Consider the following 21,435-nt stretch of genomic DNA (forward strand, 5'->3'; position numbering starts at 1 on the left):
ACTGAAATCATATCAAGTATCTTTTCTGACCACAATGCTAAATGACGAAATCAACAAGGAAAAAAACTGCAAAAAAACACTAACACGTGGAGACTCAACCACATGCTACTAAACAACCAATGGATCACTGAAGAAATCAAAGAGGAAATTAAAAAATACCTAGAAGCAAATGACAACAAAGATACGACACTCCAAAACCTGTGGAATGCAGCAAAAGCCATTCTAAGAGGAAAGTTTATAGCAATACAAGCCCACCTCAGGAAACAAGAACAAGCTCAAATAAACAACCTAACGTCACATCTAAAGCAGCTCGAGAGAGAAGAACAGACAAGACCTAAAGGTAGTAGAAGGAAAGAAATCATGAAGATCAGAGCAGAAATCAATGAAATAGAAATGAAGAAAAGATCAATGAAACAAAAAGCTTGTTCTTTGAAAAGATCTACAAAATTGATAAACCCTTAGCCAGACTTATCAAGAAAAAAGGAGAGAGGACTGAAATCAATCAAATTAGAAATGAAAAAGGAGAAGTAACAACAGACATCACAGAAATACAAAGGATCATAAGAGACTACTATATCAACTATATGCCAATAAAATGGAAAACCCAGAAAAAATGGACAAATTCTTAGAAAGGTACAATTTTCCAAGACAAAACCAAGATGAGATAGAAAAGATGAATGAACCAATCACAAATACTGAGATTGAAACTGTGATTAAAAAACTTCCAACAAACAAAAGTCCAGGACCAGATGGCTTCATAGGCAAATTCTATCAAACATTTAGAGAACAGCTAACACCTATCCTTATGGAAAAGAAAAATTATAGGCCAATTTCACTGATGAACATTGATGCAAAAATCCTCAACAAAATACTAGCAAACCGCATCCAACAATGCATTAAAAAGATTGTACATCATGATCAAGTGGGATTTATCCCAGGGATGCAAGGGTTCTTCAATATCTGAAAATCTATCAGTGTGATATACCACATTAACAAACTGAAGAATAAAAACTGTATGATCATATGATCCTCTCAATAGATGCAGAAAAAACCTTTGACAAAATCCAACACCCATTTCTGATAAAAATCTTCAGAAATTGGGCACAAAGGGAACCTACTTCAACATAACAAAGACCATATATGACAAACCCACAGCTAACATCATTTTCAATGGTGAAAACCTGAAAGAATTCCCGCTGAGATGAGAAACAAGACAAGGATGTCACTCTTGCCACTACTTTTCAACACAGTTTTAGAAATCCTAGCCACAGAAATCAGAGAGGAAAAAGAAACAGAATCCAAATTGGAAAAGAAGAAGTAAAACTATCACTATTTGCAGATGACATGATACTATACCTACAGAATCCTAAAGAAGCTACCAGAAAACCATTAGTGCTCATTCATGAATTTGGCAAAGTCACAGGATAAAAATTAATACACAGAAATCAATGGCATTTCTATACACTAACAATGAAAGATCAGAAAGAGAAATCAGGGAAGCAGTTCTGTTTACCATTGCATCCAAAAGAATAAAATACCTAGGAGTAAACCTACCTAAAGAGACCAAAGACCTGTACTCTGAAAGCTATAAAACACTGATGAAAGAAATCAAAGATGACACAAATAGGTGGAAAGACATATCATGCACTTGGGCTGGAAGAGTCAATATCATCAAAATGACTATATGACCTAAGGCAATATACAGATTCAATGCAATCCCTATCAAAATACCACGGACGTTTTTCATACAACCCTAACAAAATATTTTAAAGTTTGTTTGGAAGCACAAAAGACCCAGAACAGCCAAGGATATCCTGAAAAAGAAAAATGGAGCTGGAGGAATCAGGCTCCTGGATTTCAGACTATCCTACATAGCTATAGTCATCAAAACCCTATGGTACTGGCACAAAGACAGAAATATAGATCAGTGGAACAGGAGAGAAAGCCCAGAATTAAACCCACACACCTACAGCCAACTAGGCTATGACAAAGGAGGCAAGAATATACAATGGAGAAAAAAGACAGCCTGCTCAATAAGTGGTGCTGGGAAAACTGGACAGACACATGGAAAAGAATGAAATGAGAACACTCCCTAACACCATACACAAAAATAAATTCAAAAGGGATTAAAGACCTAGATATAAGACCAGACACTATAAAACTCCTAGAGGAAAACATAGTCCAAACACTCTCCGACATAAATGACAGCAACGTTTTCTCAGATCCACCTCTCAGAGTATTGACAACAAAAACAAAAATAAACAAATGGGACCTAATCACACTTCAAAGTTTCTGCACAGCAAAGGAAACCCTAAACAACACAAAAAGACAACCCACAGGATGGGAGAAAATCTTTGCAAGTGAATCGACTGACATTGGATTAATCTCCAAAATTTATAAACAACTTCTGCAGCTCCATACCAAAAAAACAAACAACCCCCTCCAAAAATGGGCAGAAGATCTAAACAGACAATTCTCCAAAGAAGACCTATGGATGGCCAAAAAACACATGAAAACATGTTCAACATCACTCATTATTAGAGAAATGCAAATCAAAACCATGATGAGGTACCACCTTACACCAGCCAGAATGGCCGTCATCCAAAAGTCTACAGACAATAAGTGCTGGAGAGGGTGTGGAGAAAAAGGAACCCTAGTACACTGTTGGGGGGATTGTAAATTGGTGCAACCACTGTGGAAAACAGGATGGAGATGCCGCAGATGGAGATCAAATTAGAATGACCATTTGATACTGCAATCCTACTCCTGGGAATCCATCCAGAGAAAACCATGACTCAAAAAGACACACGTACTCCAATGTTCACTGCAGCACTATTTACAATAGCCAAGGCATGGAAACAACCTAAATGTCCATTGACAGAGGAGTGGATCAAGAAGATGTGGTACATATACACAATGGAATATTACTCAGCCATTCAAAGGAACAAAATACCAGCATTTTTAGCAACATGAATGGACCTAGAAATTATCATGCTAAGTAAAGTCAGTCAGGCAATGAGACACCAACATCAAATGCCTTTACTGACATGTGGAATCTGAAAAAAGGACACAATGAACTTCTTTGTAGAACAGATACTGACTTACAGACTTTGAAAATCTAATGGCTTCCTAAGGAGACAGTTCGGGGGCTGGGTTGATGTGTGAGGGTTGTGGGATGGAAATGCTATAGAATTGGATTGTGATGATCATTGTACAACTATAAGTGTAATAAATTCATTGAGTAATTTAAAAAAAGGACAAAGAAGGACACTAATTAATGATGAAAGCATCCATTCAAGAAGATAATAATGAACTTGTTAATATACATACCCTAAATATAGGAACACCCAAATATATACAACAAATACTAACAGACATAAAAGGAGAAATTGATGGGAATACAGTAATAGTAGGAGATTTTTAACACCCCTCTCACATCAGTGCCAGAACCTCTAGAGAGAAAATCAATAAGGCAACAGAGATCCTAAATGATACAAGAGAAAAGTTAGACAATTTATATTTACAGGACATTACATCCAAAAAAATCAGAATATTAATTTTTTTCAAGTACACATGGAACACTCTCAAGGACTGACCACATACTGAGGCAAAAAACTAACCTCAACAAATTTAAGAGTATAGAAATTATTTCAAGCATCTTCTTTGACCAGAATGGTATGAAACAAGAAACCCACCATAGGAAAAGAAATGAGAAAAAAACTGACTATATGGAGACTAAAGAAGATACTATTAAAAAACGAAACAGGAGTTCCTGTCTTGGCCCAGTTGTTAGTGAACCTGACTATTGTCAATGATGATTGCTGGCCTTACTCAGTGGGTTAAGGATTCAGCATTGCTGTGAGCTTGGTGTAGATCGCAGACAAAGCTTGGAACCAGCACTGCTGTGGCTCTGGCATAGGCAGGTGTTTACAGTTCCGATTGGACCCCTAGCCTGGGACCCTCCATATGTCACGGCTGTGGCCCTAAAAGACAAAAAAGGCCAAAAAACAAAACAAAACAAACAAAAAAACCCAATGGGTCAATAGGAAATCAAAAGGAAAATTAAAAAATACCTTGAGACAGGAGTTCCTGTTGGGGCTCAGCAGAAACAAATCTGACTAGTGTCCATGAGGATACAAGTTTGATCCCTGGCCTTACTCGTGGGTTAAGGATCCAGCATTGCTGTGGATGTGGTATAGGCCAGAAACTACAGCTCTGATTTGACTCCTAGTCTGGGAACCTCTAAATGCCATGGGTGAGGCCATAAAAAGCCAAAACAAACAAACAAACAAACTTGAGACAAATGATTATAAAAACACAACCACTCAAAATCTATGGGATGCTGCAAAAGCAGTGCTTAGAGGGAAATTCATAGTGATACAGGCCTTCCTCAAAAAAGAAGAAAAATCTCAAATTGACAACTTAACCCACCACCTAAAAGAATTAGAAAAAGAACAAACAAAACCTAAAGTCAGCAAAAGGAAGGTAGTCATAAAGATCAGAGAGGCTATCAATAAAACAGAGATGCAAAAAACAACAGCAAAAAATCAATAAAACCAAGAATGGTTCTTTGAAAGGGTAAATAAAACTGACAAACCTCTGGCCAGACTCACCAAGAAGAGAGAGAGACAACCCAAATAAAATAAGAAATGAAAAAGGAGAAACCTCAAGGGATACTGCATAAACACACACACACAAAAAGAGAACACTATAAACAACTATATGCCAACAAATTTGACAACCTAGAGAAATGGACACTTTTCTAGATACATTTACAGCCCACTAACAGTAAATCAAGAAGAATAGACCAATCACCAGAAATGAAATTGGATATGTAACAAAACTATAGTAATCAAGACAGTGTGGTACTAGTACCAAAACAGTCATACAGACCAATGGAACAGAACAGAGAACCCAGAAATAAACCTAGATACCTATGGTCAATTAATCTTCAACAAAAGAGGCAAGAATATAAAATGGGTAAAAGGCAGTCTTTTCAGCAAGTGTTGCTGGGAAAATTGGACAGCTGCATGTAAATGAATGAAATTGGAACATACCCTCATGCTATGTACAAAAATAAACTCAAAATGGCTTAAATATTTAAACATAAAACAAGACATGATCAAACTCCTAGAAGAGGACACAGCAAAACATTCAATGTTTCCTTAGGTCAGTCTCCCAAGGCAACAGAAATAAAAACAAAAATAAACACATAGGAGATAATCAAAAGTAAAAGCTTTTGCACAGCAAAGGAAACCATAAAAAAAAAAAAAAAAGACAACCTATGGAATGGGAGAAAACAGTTTCGAGTGATGCAACTGATAAGGGCTTAATCTCCAAAATACGCAAACAATTTATACAACTCAACAGCAAAAAACCAAACAACACAATTGCAAAATGGGCAGAAAACATAGACATGTCTCCAAAGAATACATATGGATGGCCAACAGGCACATGAAACAATGCTCAATCTCACTAATTAGTAGAGAAATGAAAATCAAAACTACAATGAGGTAACACCTCAAACCAGCCAGAATGGTTATAAGTCTATAATAACAAATGCTGCAGAGGATATGGAGAAAAGTGAACCCTCCTACACTGTGGGAATGTAAACTGGTACAACCACTGTGGAAAACAGTATGGAGGTTCCCCAGAAAACTAAATATAGAAATACCATATGATTCAGCACTCCCACTCCTAGGCATATATCCAGATAAAACTTTCACTGAAAAAGATACATGCACCCCTACACTCAATGCAGCACTATTCATAATAGCCAAGATATGGAAATGACCTAAAATCTAATGACAGATGAATGGATTAAAAAGATGTGGTATACACACACAATGGAATACTACTCTATCATAAAAAAGAACAAAATAATGCCATTTGCAGCAGCATGCATGCAAACAGATTCTCAAACTAAGTGAAGTCAGAAAGAGAGACAAGTAACACATGATATCACTTATATGTGGAATCTAAAATATGGCACAAATGAACCTATCTGTGGAACAGAAACAAACCCATGGACATGGAGAATGGACTTGTGGTTGCTAAGAGGGAGGGGGAGAGTGTGGGATGTACTGGAAGTTTGGTATTGGTAGATGTGAACTATTACATTTAGGATGGATAAGTAATGAGGTCCTGCTGTATAGCACAGGGAACTATATCCAATCACTTGTCACAGGACATGATAGAAGGTAATATGAGAAAGAATGTAGACTGTACATATATGTATAATGGGTCACTTTGCTATATGGCGGAAATTGACAAAATTGTAAATCAACTATAACAAAAATTTTTTAAATAAAAAAACACACATTCAAATCAAAATAAAATAAAATAAACACCCAGTTTGTCAGCCCAAACAGACTAAAACAGTATTGGAGAATTGATGCTAGGTCACAGTTTCCATTATGGCACTTGAAATAGTGATATATATTGTACCCACAATAAAGATGTGTAGATAAACAAAATTATCTGCTTAAGAACAAATGCTGAATAATAAAATGAATAGTAAAAGCATTTATAGTGTGCTTAATTTATGCCAAGATTGCTCTAAGCACTTCAAATACATGAATGAACCTCATTTAAATTGCCTCAAACCCCGAGTGTCCCCACTTTACAGATAAATAAAATGATGAACAAATAAGTCATCTGCCCATGGTCAGAAACCCTGGTTTGTGAGATTAAAGCAGGAGCACACTGATTCCAAAACTCATGACTTTAGTCATTTTAATGTTAAAATAAAACAACATAGCCTATAAAAATTACTTCCTACAATCACTACCAATGTGATCATTACTTGATAAAGTGAGAGTTTGGTTAGTGTACTTTTCACAGAAGATAAGCAAGAACAAAGGTAACTTTCAGATTCTAATATTTTTATAAAGTATTAAATGATATTCAGTGTGAACTGGAGTTTGGCACTTGCCATCGGCTTCTACATGGATTAAATCATGAGCCTCTGCAGCTGCTGACCTGCAATACCCCCTGAGCAGAGCTCATGGCACCCGGATTCTTAATCCACTAAGCAAGGCTAGGGATTGAACCTGCATCCTCATGAATACTAGTTGGGCTCCTTACAGCTGGGTCACAAAGGGAACTTCCTAGGTTGTGCCTTTTCTTTAAGTCCACATGAGCAATTTCTCACCACATTAAAAATACTAAGTTCTAAACTCTTTAAGAAAAACAAAGTAAAAATTTAGAGAAGGATAAAGCTAAGCTCATGAACCACATCCCTTCTTTCATGAATCTATCATTCATTCATTCATATACACATTCAAATGCTTAATGAATTCTACATGCCAGGTACTAATCTCAACTTTTTGCTTCAACCTGAATAAACTTGGGATAATGATTCTGATATATTTTATACTACAAGTCCACTTCCAGAAGCATTATCAGGAGTTCCCGTCATGGTGCAGTGGTAACAAACCTGACTAGGATCCATGAGGACGCAGGTTTGATCCCTGGCCTTTCCCAGTGGGTTAAGGATCCAGCGTTGCCCTGAGCTGTGGTGTAGGTTGCAGATGTGGCTCGGATCCAGTGTTGCCATGGCTGTGGCATAGGCTGGGAGCTGCAGCTCCAATTCGACCCCTAGTCTGAGAACTTCTATGTGCAATGAGTGTGGCCCTAAAAAAAAAAACAAAAAACAAAAAACAAAAAACGAGAAACATTATCAAGTTTTCAGAAAGAAAAAAAAAAATTCTATATTATCAAAATGTTTTGTTTTATAATCAAATGTAAATAATTAACTATTTTGGTAATTATTTTTATATTACATATACTGAATTACAAATGGTTAACAAGTTTTTAAATATTTTAGTATTGCAGGAGCTTTCCTGTGGCAAAGCAGGTTAAGGATCTGGCATTGTCACAGCAGTGACCTGAATCATTGTGGCACGGGTTCTACCCCTGGCCAGGGAACTTCTACATGCCATACGTGTGGAAAAAAAAAAATAGAGAGAAAAATCACTGTAAAAATAATACATGTATATAGAAAGAGAGTATATAAAATAAAAAAAATAATATGTATATAGCATTGCACATTTGGAATCCTGGTGCCATCTTGTGGTCAAAATACAGCATTTCTATATTCATTTTAATTTGTCACAGATTTTTTTTTTTTAAAAAGGTATTAAGCAGGTAGATTACTATCTACCATAAAGTTCTAATTACATACTGCTATCTATATCAGACTAATTTTTAGCTTCCATAATATGCTCACATTTTTTATTAACCTAATGAAAAGCTTTTCAGAATCAGGAAAAATATAATCCATGAAAATGGGTTTCTAAACACCACTAGGACTAGGAAACACTGACTATTCTGTCCTTCTTGAAGACTCACTGTGCATATTTCTTCACTAATGACTCCAAAATTTTCTCTCATAAAGAAACTGGTTGAAAATTTCTACAACTCCTAAACACCAATGAACAATCTATGGAGTGTACTTTGGGAAATGGTAACATATTGGATTACTTACCATTTGATGACATTTCCCTTGTTGACATTTTTGATTCTCTTCAGTATACTGGGGAGGTGCATTTAAGCAAGTTAATTCTGTATCATTAGGCCTTGTGCTCATACTGCTGTAGAATTTTATAGTTTGAGACCTACTTTAGTAGAGTCTTGAAACAACTCTGTAGGGGGGAAAGGCAGGTTTCCTCCCCTTCATGAGGAGAATAAGCCTCACCCACCCTTCTCGCACTTAAGTAATTTAAGTACTAGGCTTTTCCCCTAGTATCTCTGCCTGCCCACACCTCCTCCCCATTTGAAAGTGGATGGGATTGAGATCATGGGAGTGGAAAAAGGAGTGGGTCCCGAATATATATGTGAAATAAAGTTTTGCCTGAGGATATCAGTGCTACCTAATACATAAAGTATGAAATACTAGTAGTGTATTTAACAATGATATAAAGGAAAGAGATATTTGTGAAAGTTAGCAAAAACTACTATTTTTTTTCTATAAAACAGCAAAAGACTGGAAGACCCCAAACCCTTTAGCCTTCCATGCCTTTGTTTCTATAGGATGGCCCAAGGGATGTCACGGCAGCTGGTGCCTGCTTCACTCTATCTCTGTTCTGCTGCGTCCAGAGCTCAGAATTGTGGAGAAACTACTGTAATGTCACACTAGGAATGTCCCCTCAAAAAACTAAGTTTTGATGGATTTTCCTGGGGAACGGAGAAGCCAAATGAAGATTCTCTTCTCTTAAGGAAAGTCTAGAGCTTAAACAATGACAGCAAGACCAATGCCCCTTCTTCAAATACACAAATGTCAAATATTCTGGCGAATGGTTATATGGAAGTGACTGTTTAAAAGACTACCCCCAATGCTGTTACAACCCTAATGTATGGAGTGTGATATGGATTAGAAAGGATTCCTCTGGGAAGTTCCTTAGTGGCCTAGCAGGTTAAGGACCTGGTGTTGTCACTACTGTGGCACAGGTTCCATCCCTGGCCTGGGAACTTCTGCATGTCAAGGCCAAAAAAAAAAGGGGGATTTCAAAAACTGAAGTTCACAGGCCTGAGTTTTGGAGCTGTGGCTGTGGATGGAGAAAAGAACTCTGGGTTCCTATCACGCAACAGCAGACACAAGACTGAATGTACAGCTAGACATCAGAATTATGACTTTTCTCTATGGGTCCATTATTTTGATTTAAATCTGTAAAACTGAAAAGTTAAGTCTGACTTCTTTTTTCTTTTTTTGGGGGGCTGCTCCTGCGGCATATGGAAGTTCTCAGGCTAGGGGTCAAATTGGAACTGCAGCTGCCAGCCTACACCACAGCCACAGCAATGCCACATCCAAGCCTCATCTGTAACCTACACCACAGCTCATGGCAAAGCCAGATCTTTAACCCACTGATAGCAGCCAGGGATTGAACCCACATCCTCATGGATACTAGTCAGGTTCTTAACCTGCTGAGCCACAATGGGAACTCCAAGTCTGATTTTTTTTCTATTTACTAGCCACTATACAAAAGTATTTGTGATTATCTTAAAACAAATTTTCAAGAAATACAATGACAGTAACAAATTACCTGAAGATGTGTCTTTGATTGGGCGAATTCTGGGTTTACTTTCCATTTTAATTTTCTCATTGTCAATTTCCTGTTGTTTATTTTGAGATTCAGATAGGAGTTTTACATTCATTTCTCCATCACCACTTGGTTCCATGTCCTTATCGTTTTTAATGGAGACTCTTGGCTCAACTTTCCTCACATCATTGTTTGATTTCTTGGTTTTCAAAAATGACAGTTTTGGAGAATTCTTTTCTTCATCATCTGGTATATGAAAATCATTTATTTTTTTCTTAACTGAATATTCATCTACTGAGGTGTCAGAAAAATCACCTAAGGAAATTGAATGATATAACAGAAAAGAATGTTTTTAATTGTATGTTTCAAAGTTTTGAAGGTTAAATTTATCAAAAAGATTACCTTAAAGACTAGAATGAATTTACAACTGTGAAGAGATTTGCAGCTGTAAAAAGCAACTAACTTAGACAGTTTTTATTGGCATTTACGAAATAAAAAATCATTAATTTATTCAAAACATATTTAGGGAGTGCAAACAGTGTGTCATGACAAGCACTGCGCTTGCTCTGAGAAAAGTCATCCAAAGGTTCTTCAAAATAACAATCAGCCATAGATATTTAAATTAGATTTGGACTCTAAATCTTTTATTTGCAAAAACTTCATCATATAAAATTAACAATGTGTGTAAATGGAAGGACTTGCTAATTATGTTTTTCCACAAAAATTCTGGAATTAAAATTCCCTCCACACCATAGTATTAGATTTTACTATAAGAATAATAAAGAATATTAACCTAACATACAACAATGATTTAACTGTTGTTCTGATCATTTTTACAGAGAACACTGAAAGTTAGTCACTGAATATTAAAGCATAAAACACTGAACTTCAAGTTTAGAATTTCATATGTTTATCCCAAAATATAAAATTGTTTTTTTTTTTTGTCTTTTGTCTTTTTTTAAGGCCACACTCACTGCATATGGAAGTTCCCAGACTAGGGGTAGAATCAGAGCTATAGCTGCTGGCCTATACACAGCCAAAGCAATGTAGGATCTAAACTGTGTCTGTGACCTACACCAGAGCTCACAGCAATGCTGATTCTTAATCCAGGCTAGGTATTGAACCCATGTCCTCATGGATACTAGTTGGGTTCATTTACCACTGAGCCACAACAGGAACTGCTAAAACATTAATGCTTTTACATAATCAAAGGAAACCAAATTAATCATACAGTACAGATATACTGGGTTTTTAAAACTGATCCCCTTGTCACAGCCAAAAAAATCTGATTTATAAAAAGCATTATAAAAGTGCTTCTGATGAACACCAAATTCAGTACTATGGTCCCTAGTAATTAACTTACTGGTACGGTATCACAGGGTTGACCTTGAAGATGAACTTGTCATCTCCAATGAGGTTTACAACAGACAAGCAAACCTGCTGTCAGTTAATTTTTATTTTTATATACACATTCAGAAAAAACCAAGGACAATCACACAACTTCTTGAAAATTAAGAGTGTCTTGGAATTTTCTTCTGGCACAGCAGGTTAAGGACATGGCACTGTAACTGCAGCAGCTAAAAGTGCTGCTGTGGCTTGGGTTCACTCATTGGTCCAGGAATTTCCATGTGCTGAGAGTGTAGCCGAAAAAAAAAAAAAAAGTGTCTTTTTACTCATTAAGATGTTGAAGATCTAGAACCAGTGAATTCATAGGTATTATTTTTTGTTGTTGTTTGGAGGTCTGGACTAAATGTAACTAAGGAAGCAAAAAGAAAAGCGGGTTACTTTCTCATGTTCTCACATACCAATCTCATCACTGTCAAAGTCATCTGAATATTCGTAACTCCTCTGTCTTGCAGAGCGAGCTGTAATTGCTTTTATTAGCTCATCCTGAAATGAGAAAATCAGAATCAATTTCTATCCAAATGTGGAGGTCTCATATTGAGAATTCTTTAAACAAATACTTGATTAATAGCTGCTTTAAAACCTCGATTTCATTCATCTAACAACTATTCACTGAAAGCCTGCATTATACCATGCACCCCACCCCTCAGACTCAATGCAGAACATCCACAGACATTATCCCTCAGTTCATGGAGCTTACAGTTAAAGAAGACACACAATATCAACTAAACTAATCGAGGGACTCAATTTAGACAGGGTTCATTACAAACTGGCATTCTGGAAGAAACGGAAATCTTTTTGATTCTTTTATTTCAGCATATTGCTGTTAACTGATGTAATCAATACTGCAGATTTAGAGGTTGAGTTCAAAAGTGTAGTGACTGGATAGAGAAAGCTAAAATAATATTATGTTACATCAGAAAAAAAAATAAAAATTTTTATATGAAAACAGCAATTTCAAGCTGCTAATTGACCTTTAAAAGCTCATTTAACTTTTAACTTAGTAAGAACCTAGTACTGAGTCTAATTCGGAAGTCTTTTTTTTTTTTTTTTTGGTCTTTTTGTCTTTTTAGGGCCGCACCAGCAGCATATGGAGGTTCCCAGGCTAGGGGTCTAATCGGAGCTACAGCCGCTGGCCTTCACCACAGTCACAGCAACTCCAGATCCCAGCCTCATCTGTGGCCTACACCATAGGTCACAGCAACAATGGATCCTTAACCCACTGAGGGAGGCCAGGGATTGAACCCACAACCTCATGGTTCCTAGTCGGATTCATTTTCACTGTGCCACGATGGGAACTCCTAATTCGGAAGTCTTAAAGCCCCACAGAAGAGTTGGTAATAATGGAGCCTACGTAAAATCATCTCCAGAATCTCAAAACAAAGTTAAGATTTACTCCAGCTTTATATAGGACTGTTCTAGAATCACTTTCAAGTCCAATATTCATAATACAGTGTTTACTTTGTAAAATCATTCAAAATAAAAATACTTTACCTGAAAAGTAGTTCTTTTGGTGACTTTTGGACTCTTTGTATATGCCAAAGTTGTGCTAAAAACTTCATCAGACATAGTGTTTGTTAATTCCCTACCTTTATAAAATGGCTAACAAATGCTAAGAATAATTCACACTCTGGTGGTGGCTGGAACACATAAAAAACAAATCAGATTTTTGCAAGATCCAGAATGTCTATTACTACACTTAGTGCTCCTTCCCCTAAGCCTCAAAAAAAAAAGCCAACAAAAAAAGCATCACATGAACACTGAGCTACATCTTCACTTAAAAATGCAACCAGAACCTTCTTGTAAAGAAACAGCAAATTCTACTGACTTGTTTTATAAAAAATTCAAATTGAAGTTTTCCTAAAATATTTTAACAATTATTTTAAGGATGAACAAATAAATGACTGCAATAGGTTGCTGCCAATTAAAACAAACTTTTTTCACCTCTTTTCCATCCCAAAAGCATAATATTGTCTACGAAACAGCCATACTTATTTAAAAGGCTACCAAGAGGGCTGCTGTCAGCTTAAAGGATATAACTAAAAATATTACCACTAAAACAAACAAAATGCTTACACAGCATTGGGAAAGAAAAAGATCATAGATTGTGGTATTTTCCCAGCCACTCTTCCCTCTCACAAAAGTATTAACGGTACTAGATAAAACAAAATGAAACTTCCGCAACGGACTGCATTAAGATCGGCGTGCAAATGGTCCCCTGAATGTTTCTAGGGTTGCGAGGCGCAGGCCCGAGCTCGGCAGCCCAGCTGCTCTCCGCAGCGCCCTCAGGGACCGCTCCGGCCAGACCAGGTGGCACCCAGTCTCCAGCCGGTCAGCCCCGCGCAGCCGGGCGAGCCTGCAGCACCGGTCAGGCTGCTGCACAGCCCCGGTCCCGATTCCCCGAGACCCTCTAGTGCCTCGTTCGTTATTCACCCCCGCGTTCCAGAGGACCCAGCAGGGTGGCTTCACGTAGGAGTCCCAGCCCTGCGCCTGCGCCTGCCTGCTCTCGGAGATCCAGGTTCCACAAGGAGCTAGGAGGCGGGGCTAAGACGGAGGCGGGAGGCGGTTGCTAGGAACCAGCGTCTCCTGGAGGAAGTGATACTCAACCGCCAGGTCTCTTGGGTACCCAGCACCGCCCTTCAGGCAGACGCGTCACTCAGGCAACCGCCCAGATGAAGGAAATGACATCAGACCTGGGGAGTGGTGTGCTTTGTTGGCAGCCTTTGCATTAGTCGTTGCCTAGGAGACAGGACCCATCTAGCTCCCTCTCTTGAGCAGGGAACTGGCTCCTGCCGGCTGTGCGTGGTTCTTCATCCGCACCTGCTGTTTGAACCAAAGCACATTCATTGTTGAGCCACAGTTAGTACATGAAGTTTTGTGAATCGGAGTAGTGTACTGACAGAATAGTGCACTAACAGATGGGACTGAAGAGCACAAGAGTGAAGTTTGCAGGCTCAGGAGTAAAACTGCGCGTTTGAATCCTGGCTCTTCTCCCTCTACCTTGTGACAGTGCAAGTTAACGTTCGTATATCCCAGTTTCCACTCCTGTTAAAAAAAAAAAAAAAAAAAAAAGGATATAATAACAATAGCCGCCTTAACAGCGTTGCCGTGAGTATTGAATGGAATCATGCAGATGGGATACTTGGAAGAGCGTCAATGTTAGATACGCTGTTTATGCAGCTCAGCCATAAAGGACGTGGACAGAAGTCGTCTCTGGTCGATATAGCTGAAATCTCATTCCGAGTGTTTCTTTAATACGAAATTCCCCCTTTGTATGTATAATCAGTGGTTAATCTGGCCAAGATCAAACCATTCAACAAAATAACCAAATGGACAGAGGACTTTATGCTGATAAAGTAACCAAATACCATTTAATTAGCATAGGTAATGTTTAATCAACAAAAAACATCTCTTAAAAGACTTTAAGATAACAAATCTTTCCTTCCTTCCTTCCTTTCTTCCTTCCTCCCTCCCTCCCTTCCTCCATCCCGCCTTCCCTCCCTCTTTCTTTCTCACACCAGTGGCCCATGAAAGTTCCTGGACCAGGGATTGAATCCAAGCCACGGCTGTGACCTATGTTGCAGCTGCTGGGTGGGAATTGAACCTGCACCTCTGAAGCTACCAGAGTGGCTGCAGTCAGATTCTTATCCCACTGCACCACAGCGGGAACTTCTCTACTACTTTTAATTTAAAAGAAATTTAATCCTCAATGAGGTCTGGCTATATGGCACAGGGAACTATATTCAATCACTTGTGATAGAACATGATAGAAGATAATATGAGAAAAAGTACATATATATTATATATACTATAATAACTATAATAAGTTTTATTTTTATAATGATTTTTATTTTTTTCATTATAGATGGTTTACAGTGTTCTGTCAATTTTCTACTGTACAGCAATGTGAGCCAGTTACACATACATGTATACATTCTTTTTTCTTACATTATCATGCTCCATTATAAGTGACTAGATATAGTTCCCAGTGCTATACAGCAGGATCTCATTGCTTATCCATTCCAAATGCAATAGTTTGCTTCTATTAACGCCAAATTCCCAATTCATCCCACTCTCTCCCCCTCCCCCTTGGCAACCACAAGTCTGTTCTCCATGTCCATGATTTTCTTTTCTCTGGAAAGGTTCATTTGTGCCGTATATTAGATTCCAGATATAGGTGATCTCATATGGTATTTGTCTTTCTCTTTCTGACTTACTTCACTAGTATGAGAGTCTCTAGTTTCATCCCTGTTGCTGGAAATGACATTATGTTGTTCTTTTTTATGGCTGAGTAGTATTCCATTGTGTATATATACCACTTCTTCCTAATCCAATCATCTGTCAATGGACATTTGGGTTGTTTCCATGTCTTGGCTATTGTGAATAGTGCAGCAATGAACATGTGGGTGTGTGTATCTTTTTTAAGGAAGCTTTGTCTGGATGTATGCCCAAGAGTGATATTGCTGGGTCATATGGTACTTCTATATATAATTTTCTAAGGTCTCTCCATACTGCTTTCCATAATGGTTGTGTCAGCTTACATTCCCACAAAAAGTGAAGGAGGGTTCCCTTTTCTCCACACCCTCTCGAGCATTTGTTATTTCTGAACTTATTAGTGATAGCCATTCTGAAAGGTGTGAGTGGTACCTCATAGTAGTTTGCATTTCTCTAATAATCAATGATGTTGAGCATTTTTTCATGTGCATGTTGGCCATATGTATATCTTCTTTGGAGAAATGTCTCCTCAGGTCCTTTGCCCATTTTTCAATCAGGTTGTTTGCTTTTTTGTTGTTGAGGTGTTTAAGTTCTATATTTTGGAGATTAAGCCCTGTCACTTGCATCATTTGAAACTATTTTCTCCCATTCTGTAAGGTGCTTTTTTTTTTTTTTTTTTTTTTTTTTTTTTTTTAGGTTTCCTTTGCTGAGCAAAAGCTTGTCAGTTTTATTAGGTCCTATTGGTTTATTATGCTTTTATTTCTGTTGCTTTGGGAGACCTAGCTGAGAAAACATTTTGTAACATTAATGTCAGAGAATGTTTTGCTTATGTTCTCTTCTAGTTTGATAGTGTCTTGTCTTATGTTTAAGTCTTTAAGCCATTTTCAGTTTATTTTTCTGCATGGTGTTGGGTATGTTCCGGTTTCTTTGATTTACACGTGGCTGTTCAGTTTTCTCAGCACCACTTGCTGAAAAGACTCTATTTTTTCCCCATTTTATGTTCTTGCCTCATTTGTCAAAGATTAATTGACCGTAGGTGTCTGGGTTTATTTCTGGGGTCTCTATTCTGTTTCATTGGTCTGTCTGTCAGTTTTGGTACCAGTACCACACTGTCTTGATGACTGTGGCTTTGTAACATTGCCTGAAGTCTAGGAGAGTTATGCCTCCTGCTCGTTTTTTGTTTTTGTTTTTTTGTTTTTTGTCTTTTTCCCATTTCTTAGGTCGCTCCCGCGGCATATGGAGGTTCCCAGGCTAGGGTCCAATCAGAGCTGTAGCTGCCAGCCTATGCCAGAGCCACAGCAACTCGGGATCCGAGCCACGTCTGCGACCTACACCACAGCTCACAGCAATGCCAGATTGTTAATCCACTGAGCAAGTCCAGGGATCGAACCCACAACCTCATGGTTCCTAGTTGGATTTGTGAACCACTGCACCATGACAGGAACTCCATCCTGCTCGGTTTTTGTTCCTCAGGATTGCTTTGGCAATTATGGGTCTTTTATGGTTCCATACAAATTTTTGGATTGTTTGTTGTAGTTCTCTGAAATATGTCATCAGTAAGGTGAGTCTCTTGTAGACAGTAGATTGAAATTTTTGCTTTTTTATCCAATCTGTCACTCTGTCTTTTGATTGGAGCATTCAGTCCATTGACATTTAAGGTAATTATTGATAGAAATGTATGTATTGCCATTTTAAACTTTGTTTTCCAGTTGATTCTGTTTCTGCTTTGTTCCTCTCTTTTTTTGGTTGGATGATTTCCATTTATTTTACGCTTGCTTTGTTTTCTTTTTGGTTTTTGTGAATGTAATGTTTGGTTTTGATTTGTGGTTGCCCTGATTTTTAAGTATGTTAACCCCCTCCTGAATCTGCTTGCTTTAGCCTGATAGTCATATAGGCTTAAACACAATATTAAAATAAATCAAAGGAATCTATATTTTCTTACTTTCCTTCCCCACATTCTATGATTTTGAAGTGTTTTTTGTTTGTTTGTTTGTTTGTTTTGTCTTTTTGCTCTTTCTTTGGGCCACTCCTGCGGCATATGTAGGTTCCCAGGCTAGGGGTCGAATTGGAGCTGTAGCCACTGGCCTATGCCAGAGCCACAGCAATGCGGGATCTGAGCCGCGTCTGCAACCTACACCACAGCTCACGGCAACGCTGGATCGTTAACCCACTGAGCAAGGGCAGGGACCAAACCCGCAACCTCATGGTTCCTAGTCAGATTCGTTAACCACTGTGCCACGATGGGAACTCCTGAAGTGTTTTTTTTTTTTTTTTTAACATCTTCCTTTTTGTCTTTTTGTCTTTCCTTGTTTTTATCATCGCTATTACAGTAGGTTTTTTTTTTTTTCCTATTTTTAAATCTTTTTTCTGGCTTATTTAAGTGATTGTTTTCCAATTGTAGTTTCTTCTATACTATTTCTCCTTACTTCTTTTTTTAGAGAAGCCCTTTCAGTATTTCTTTTAGAATGGGTTTAGTACTGCTGTACTCTTTCTGGTTTTGTTTGTTGGAGAAATTCTTTATTTCCCATTCTATTTTAAATTATATTCTTGCTGGATAGAGTATTCTAGGTTGCAGATTTTTTACTTTCAGAACTTTAAATATATCTCGCCACTCCTTTCTGGCCTGTAGTGTTTCTGAAGAGAAATCAGCTTATAGCCTTATGGGAGTTCCCTTATAATTAACATTTTGCTTTTCTCTTGCTGCCTTTGAATCCTCCCTTTAACTTTTGGCATTTTTATTACAGTATGTCTTGGTGTGGTGTTATTTGTGTTCCACTTGTTTGGGGCCTTCTGTGCTTCCTGGATCTTGATATCAGTTTCCCTTAGATTTGGAAAGTTTTCACCCAGAATTTCTTCAAATATATTTTCAATTCCATTTTCTTTTTCTTCTTCTTCTGGAATTCCTCTTATGCATAGATTGGCCCATTTTATATTATCCCATAGAACTCATATTGCTTTCATGTTTTTTTTTTTTTTTCATTTGGTTTTCTGTCTGCTGTCCTGATTGGGTGATTTCCATTATTCTATCTTCCAAGTCACTAATTCATTCCTCTGCAGTATAAATTCTGCTGTTTAGTGCCTTATCTCAGTTTGCATCTCTGCAAATGAGTTTTCTAATTTTTTCTATGTTCCTCATATTTTCTAGTTCCTTTCTAAAGGAATCTGAATTACTGTTTATATCCACTCTTATTTCCCTGTTATTCAGCCTTAGTTATTCCCAGTTAATTCCTTCACTACTTTCACTACCTCCCTTTTGAACTCAATGTCTGTCAGACACCATAGGTCTCTTTTATTGTTTGTTGCTTCAGGTGAAGTCTCCTGTTCTTTTAACTGGGTATGGTTCCTGAATTTCTTAACCTTGCTTATGTTTTTTTTTTTTTTTTTTCTTTTTCTGTGAGTTTAGGGAGGCCAAACTCTAGTCTAGTCTTGGAGGGCTACTTCTATGCAAGAGTGCCCATTTGTATTTTGTGGGGGGTTGCTATTTGTTTTTGGCATGGGAATTTGAATATTTGCTCTCTCTTTCTTTGGTGTGAGCAGGCTGTTATCCCCAGGTTGCTGAGTATGTTTCCAGGGAGAAGGAGGCAATGGGTAGGGCTAGTAGTCAGTGTCTGGTTTTTGGGCTCTTAACAGCATCAAGGACCTGCAGGAAGATGGCACAAGCTACTCCTAGTTTCAGGGCCCTTGGAAATGATAATGAGCCTAGAGCATTCAGCAGTGTCAGCTGCAGGGTGTGTGAGTTCCCAGGGGAATGAGAGCAAGAACAGGTAGTGTTTGATTGCAATGCCGTCCTCTGAGGTGATTGGAGCTGCAAGTTCTTCCTGTTCATGGATCCCCTAGTGGTTGTGGGCCACATCCACCTCTGGAGTCAGTGATTACTGTGATGGCTTTCCCCTACCACCTGTAGAGCATGCGAGAAGCACCCCATCTCACTTAGCCCACATGGGAGGTGCTTCACAGGCTGCTCCTAGTTTTAGGATCCTGGGAAATGACAGTGATCAAGCGTCTGGGCACTGCCTGGAGCATTTGCCAGTGGCAGCAACAGGGCTGGTGTGCTCCCAGGAGTACAAGAGCAACAACAGCCAGTGTTTGGTCACAATGCCCTCCTCTGTGGTACACTTGAAGTGATTGAGACCACAGGTGGTGCCTGTTCATGGAACCCTAGTAGTGGTAGGCCGCACCCACCTCTGGAGTCAGATACCTGTGGTGGTTTGTCCCCACCACCTGTAGACCATGCAAGAAGCACTTTGTCCCACTTAGCCCCCACAGGAGGTGCTGCACCAGTTGCTTCCAGTTGTAGGTTCCTGGGAAGGGACAGTGATCAAGTATATATAAGCCACACCTCTGCTCTAACCTCTGGACCCACCCCTACCCTCTCTCCATAAAAGGAACCAACTCATAACCTACCCTCACCCCCAGTGTAAGGAACAGGACTCTAGGAGACATTCCCAGGGTAGGCCCTTCCCCTATATCCTCTGCTTTAGCTCCTCTCTGAAGAATAAACTGTATCTGGTTGGAGGTTTATAGGAACTTAGTGTTCTGACTTTTGTGGACAGCTACAAGAACAATGGATTTCTGCCCCCAATAAGTTTGCAATAACCAATCCCACCCCTCCCTCACCTTGTATTTAAAAATGCTTTGCAATTTTGGCTCAGGATATTTCAGGGGCACAAGACACCCACCTCCTTGTATAGCCTGCAATAAACCTTCCTCTGTTCCAAACACTTGATGCAGGCACTTCATACCCCTGAGAGAAAAGTTATATTCCTTCCCCTTCTTTTTGAAATGAATACTTCAAAATTGAACAGCTTAGAGTCTTTCCTTGTCCTTCTCCTGGACTTAGTTACACCCTAAGCACAGTTACCTGTAAACTAAAGATTAGGTACCCTGAGCATAATTGCCTGTGTGTTAAAAATTATCAGTACATGATGTTTTTCAAGAACTTTCCTAGTTTGTTCTAATCTCTGATCAATATGCCCTTTTCACAAATACTGTTATTGTAGGCAGTACCCCAGAAGACCACCATTATGGTCAGGCCAAGATCTCCTGACTCCAGCTTTGATGACTAAGATTCCTCTGAAGAAAGAATAATGCATGTTTGTCCCAATCCTGATTCCTATCTGAAAACCTGTTTTTCTCCTTTTTACTATAAAACTCCTTGTAATTCTTTCTAAGGGAGGGGGCACAGTCTTTAAGTCATTAGCCTGCTGTGGCCCTCCTTTGCCTGGCAAAGCAATAAAACTATTTTTTTTTCTCCTTTACCCAAAACTCTGTCTCTGCATTTCAATTTGGCACCAGCAGACAGAGGCCAAATTCCAGCAACACACTGACTTTCAGTTTCTTTGGCCTTACTGTGCATCAGGCACACTGACTTGCAGTAACACCAGCTAGCCAGCAAGCAAGGGAACCTCTTTGTTGTCACTCTCCCTTGCTACTGCAAGAGCCCAAATGAAGTCTTGATTCAATTTTCCCATGTGGCATCTTATCAATTTCCATTGATTAAGAAGGTTAACCCCTCCCCAAATAGTAACATTCTGTGGTGACACCACATTGTCCCCTTCTTGGGAGAGGATCTGGGCACCTCCTGGACCACAAAATGCAGCTTCCCCATGAGTAACAAGCAGCCACCTGAACCTTTCGTTTCAGTGTCAGCACATTTGGCAAATCTGCCTTCCTGGCCCCTGAGGGCCTAGGTACCTTCATTCAAGCAATCCCCCCCCTCAACTTTTATTCTCCTTTGTTGACTAAAAAAATACAACCTGAAAGTTGAGAATATCTG

The 21,435-nt window shown here is 38.6% G+C and overlaps 1 protein-coding gene across 3 annotated transcripts in view; it reads right to left on the bottom strand.

Annotated features, from left to right (window-relative positions):
* Positions 1–14,054, bottom strand: part of MAP9 (microtubule associated protein 9) — a 52,921-nt gene extending 38,867 nt beyond the window's left edge. Inside the window, exons 1-4 of one of the 3 annotated variants that reach the window (XM_021101278.1) lie at positions 13,878–14,016; positions 12,939–13,084; positions 11,846–11,930; positions 10,044–10,355 (exon numbers count right to left, since the gene is read on the bottom strand). In XM_021101278.1, coding sequence (XP_020956937.1) covers positions 10,044–10,355; positions 11,846–11,930; positions 12,939–13,013 — 472 coding nt within the window. In that variant the 5' untranslated portion in view covers positions 13,014–13,084; positions 13,878–14,016. Of the gene's footprint in view, positions 1–10,043; positions 10,356–11,845; positions 11,931–12,938 lie in introns of all 3 variants that reach the window. The other 2 variants (XM_021101279.1, XM_021101277.1) reach the window with 2 other exon arrangements.

This window comes from Sus scrofa, chromosome 8 (genome assembly GCF_000003025.6).
Source record: "Sus scrofa isolate TJ Tabasco breed Duroc chromosome 8, Sscrofa11.1, whole genome shotgun sequence".
NCBI lineage: Eukaryota > Metazoa > Chordata > Mammalia > Artiodactyla > Suidae > Sus > Sus scrofa.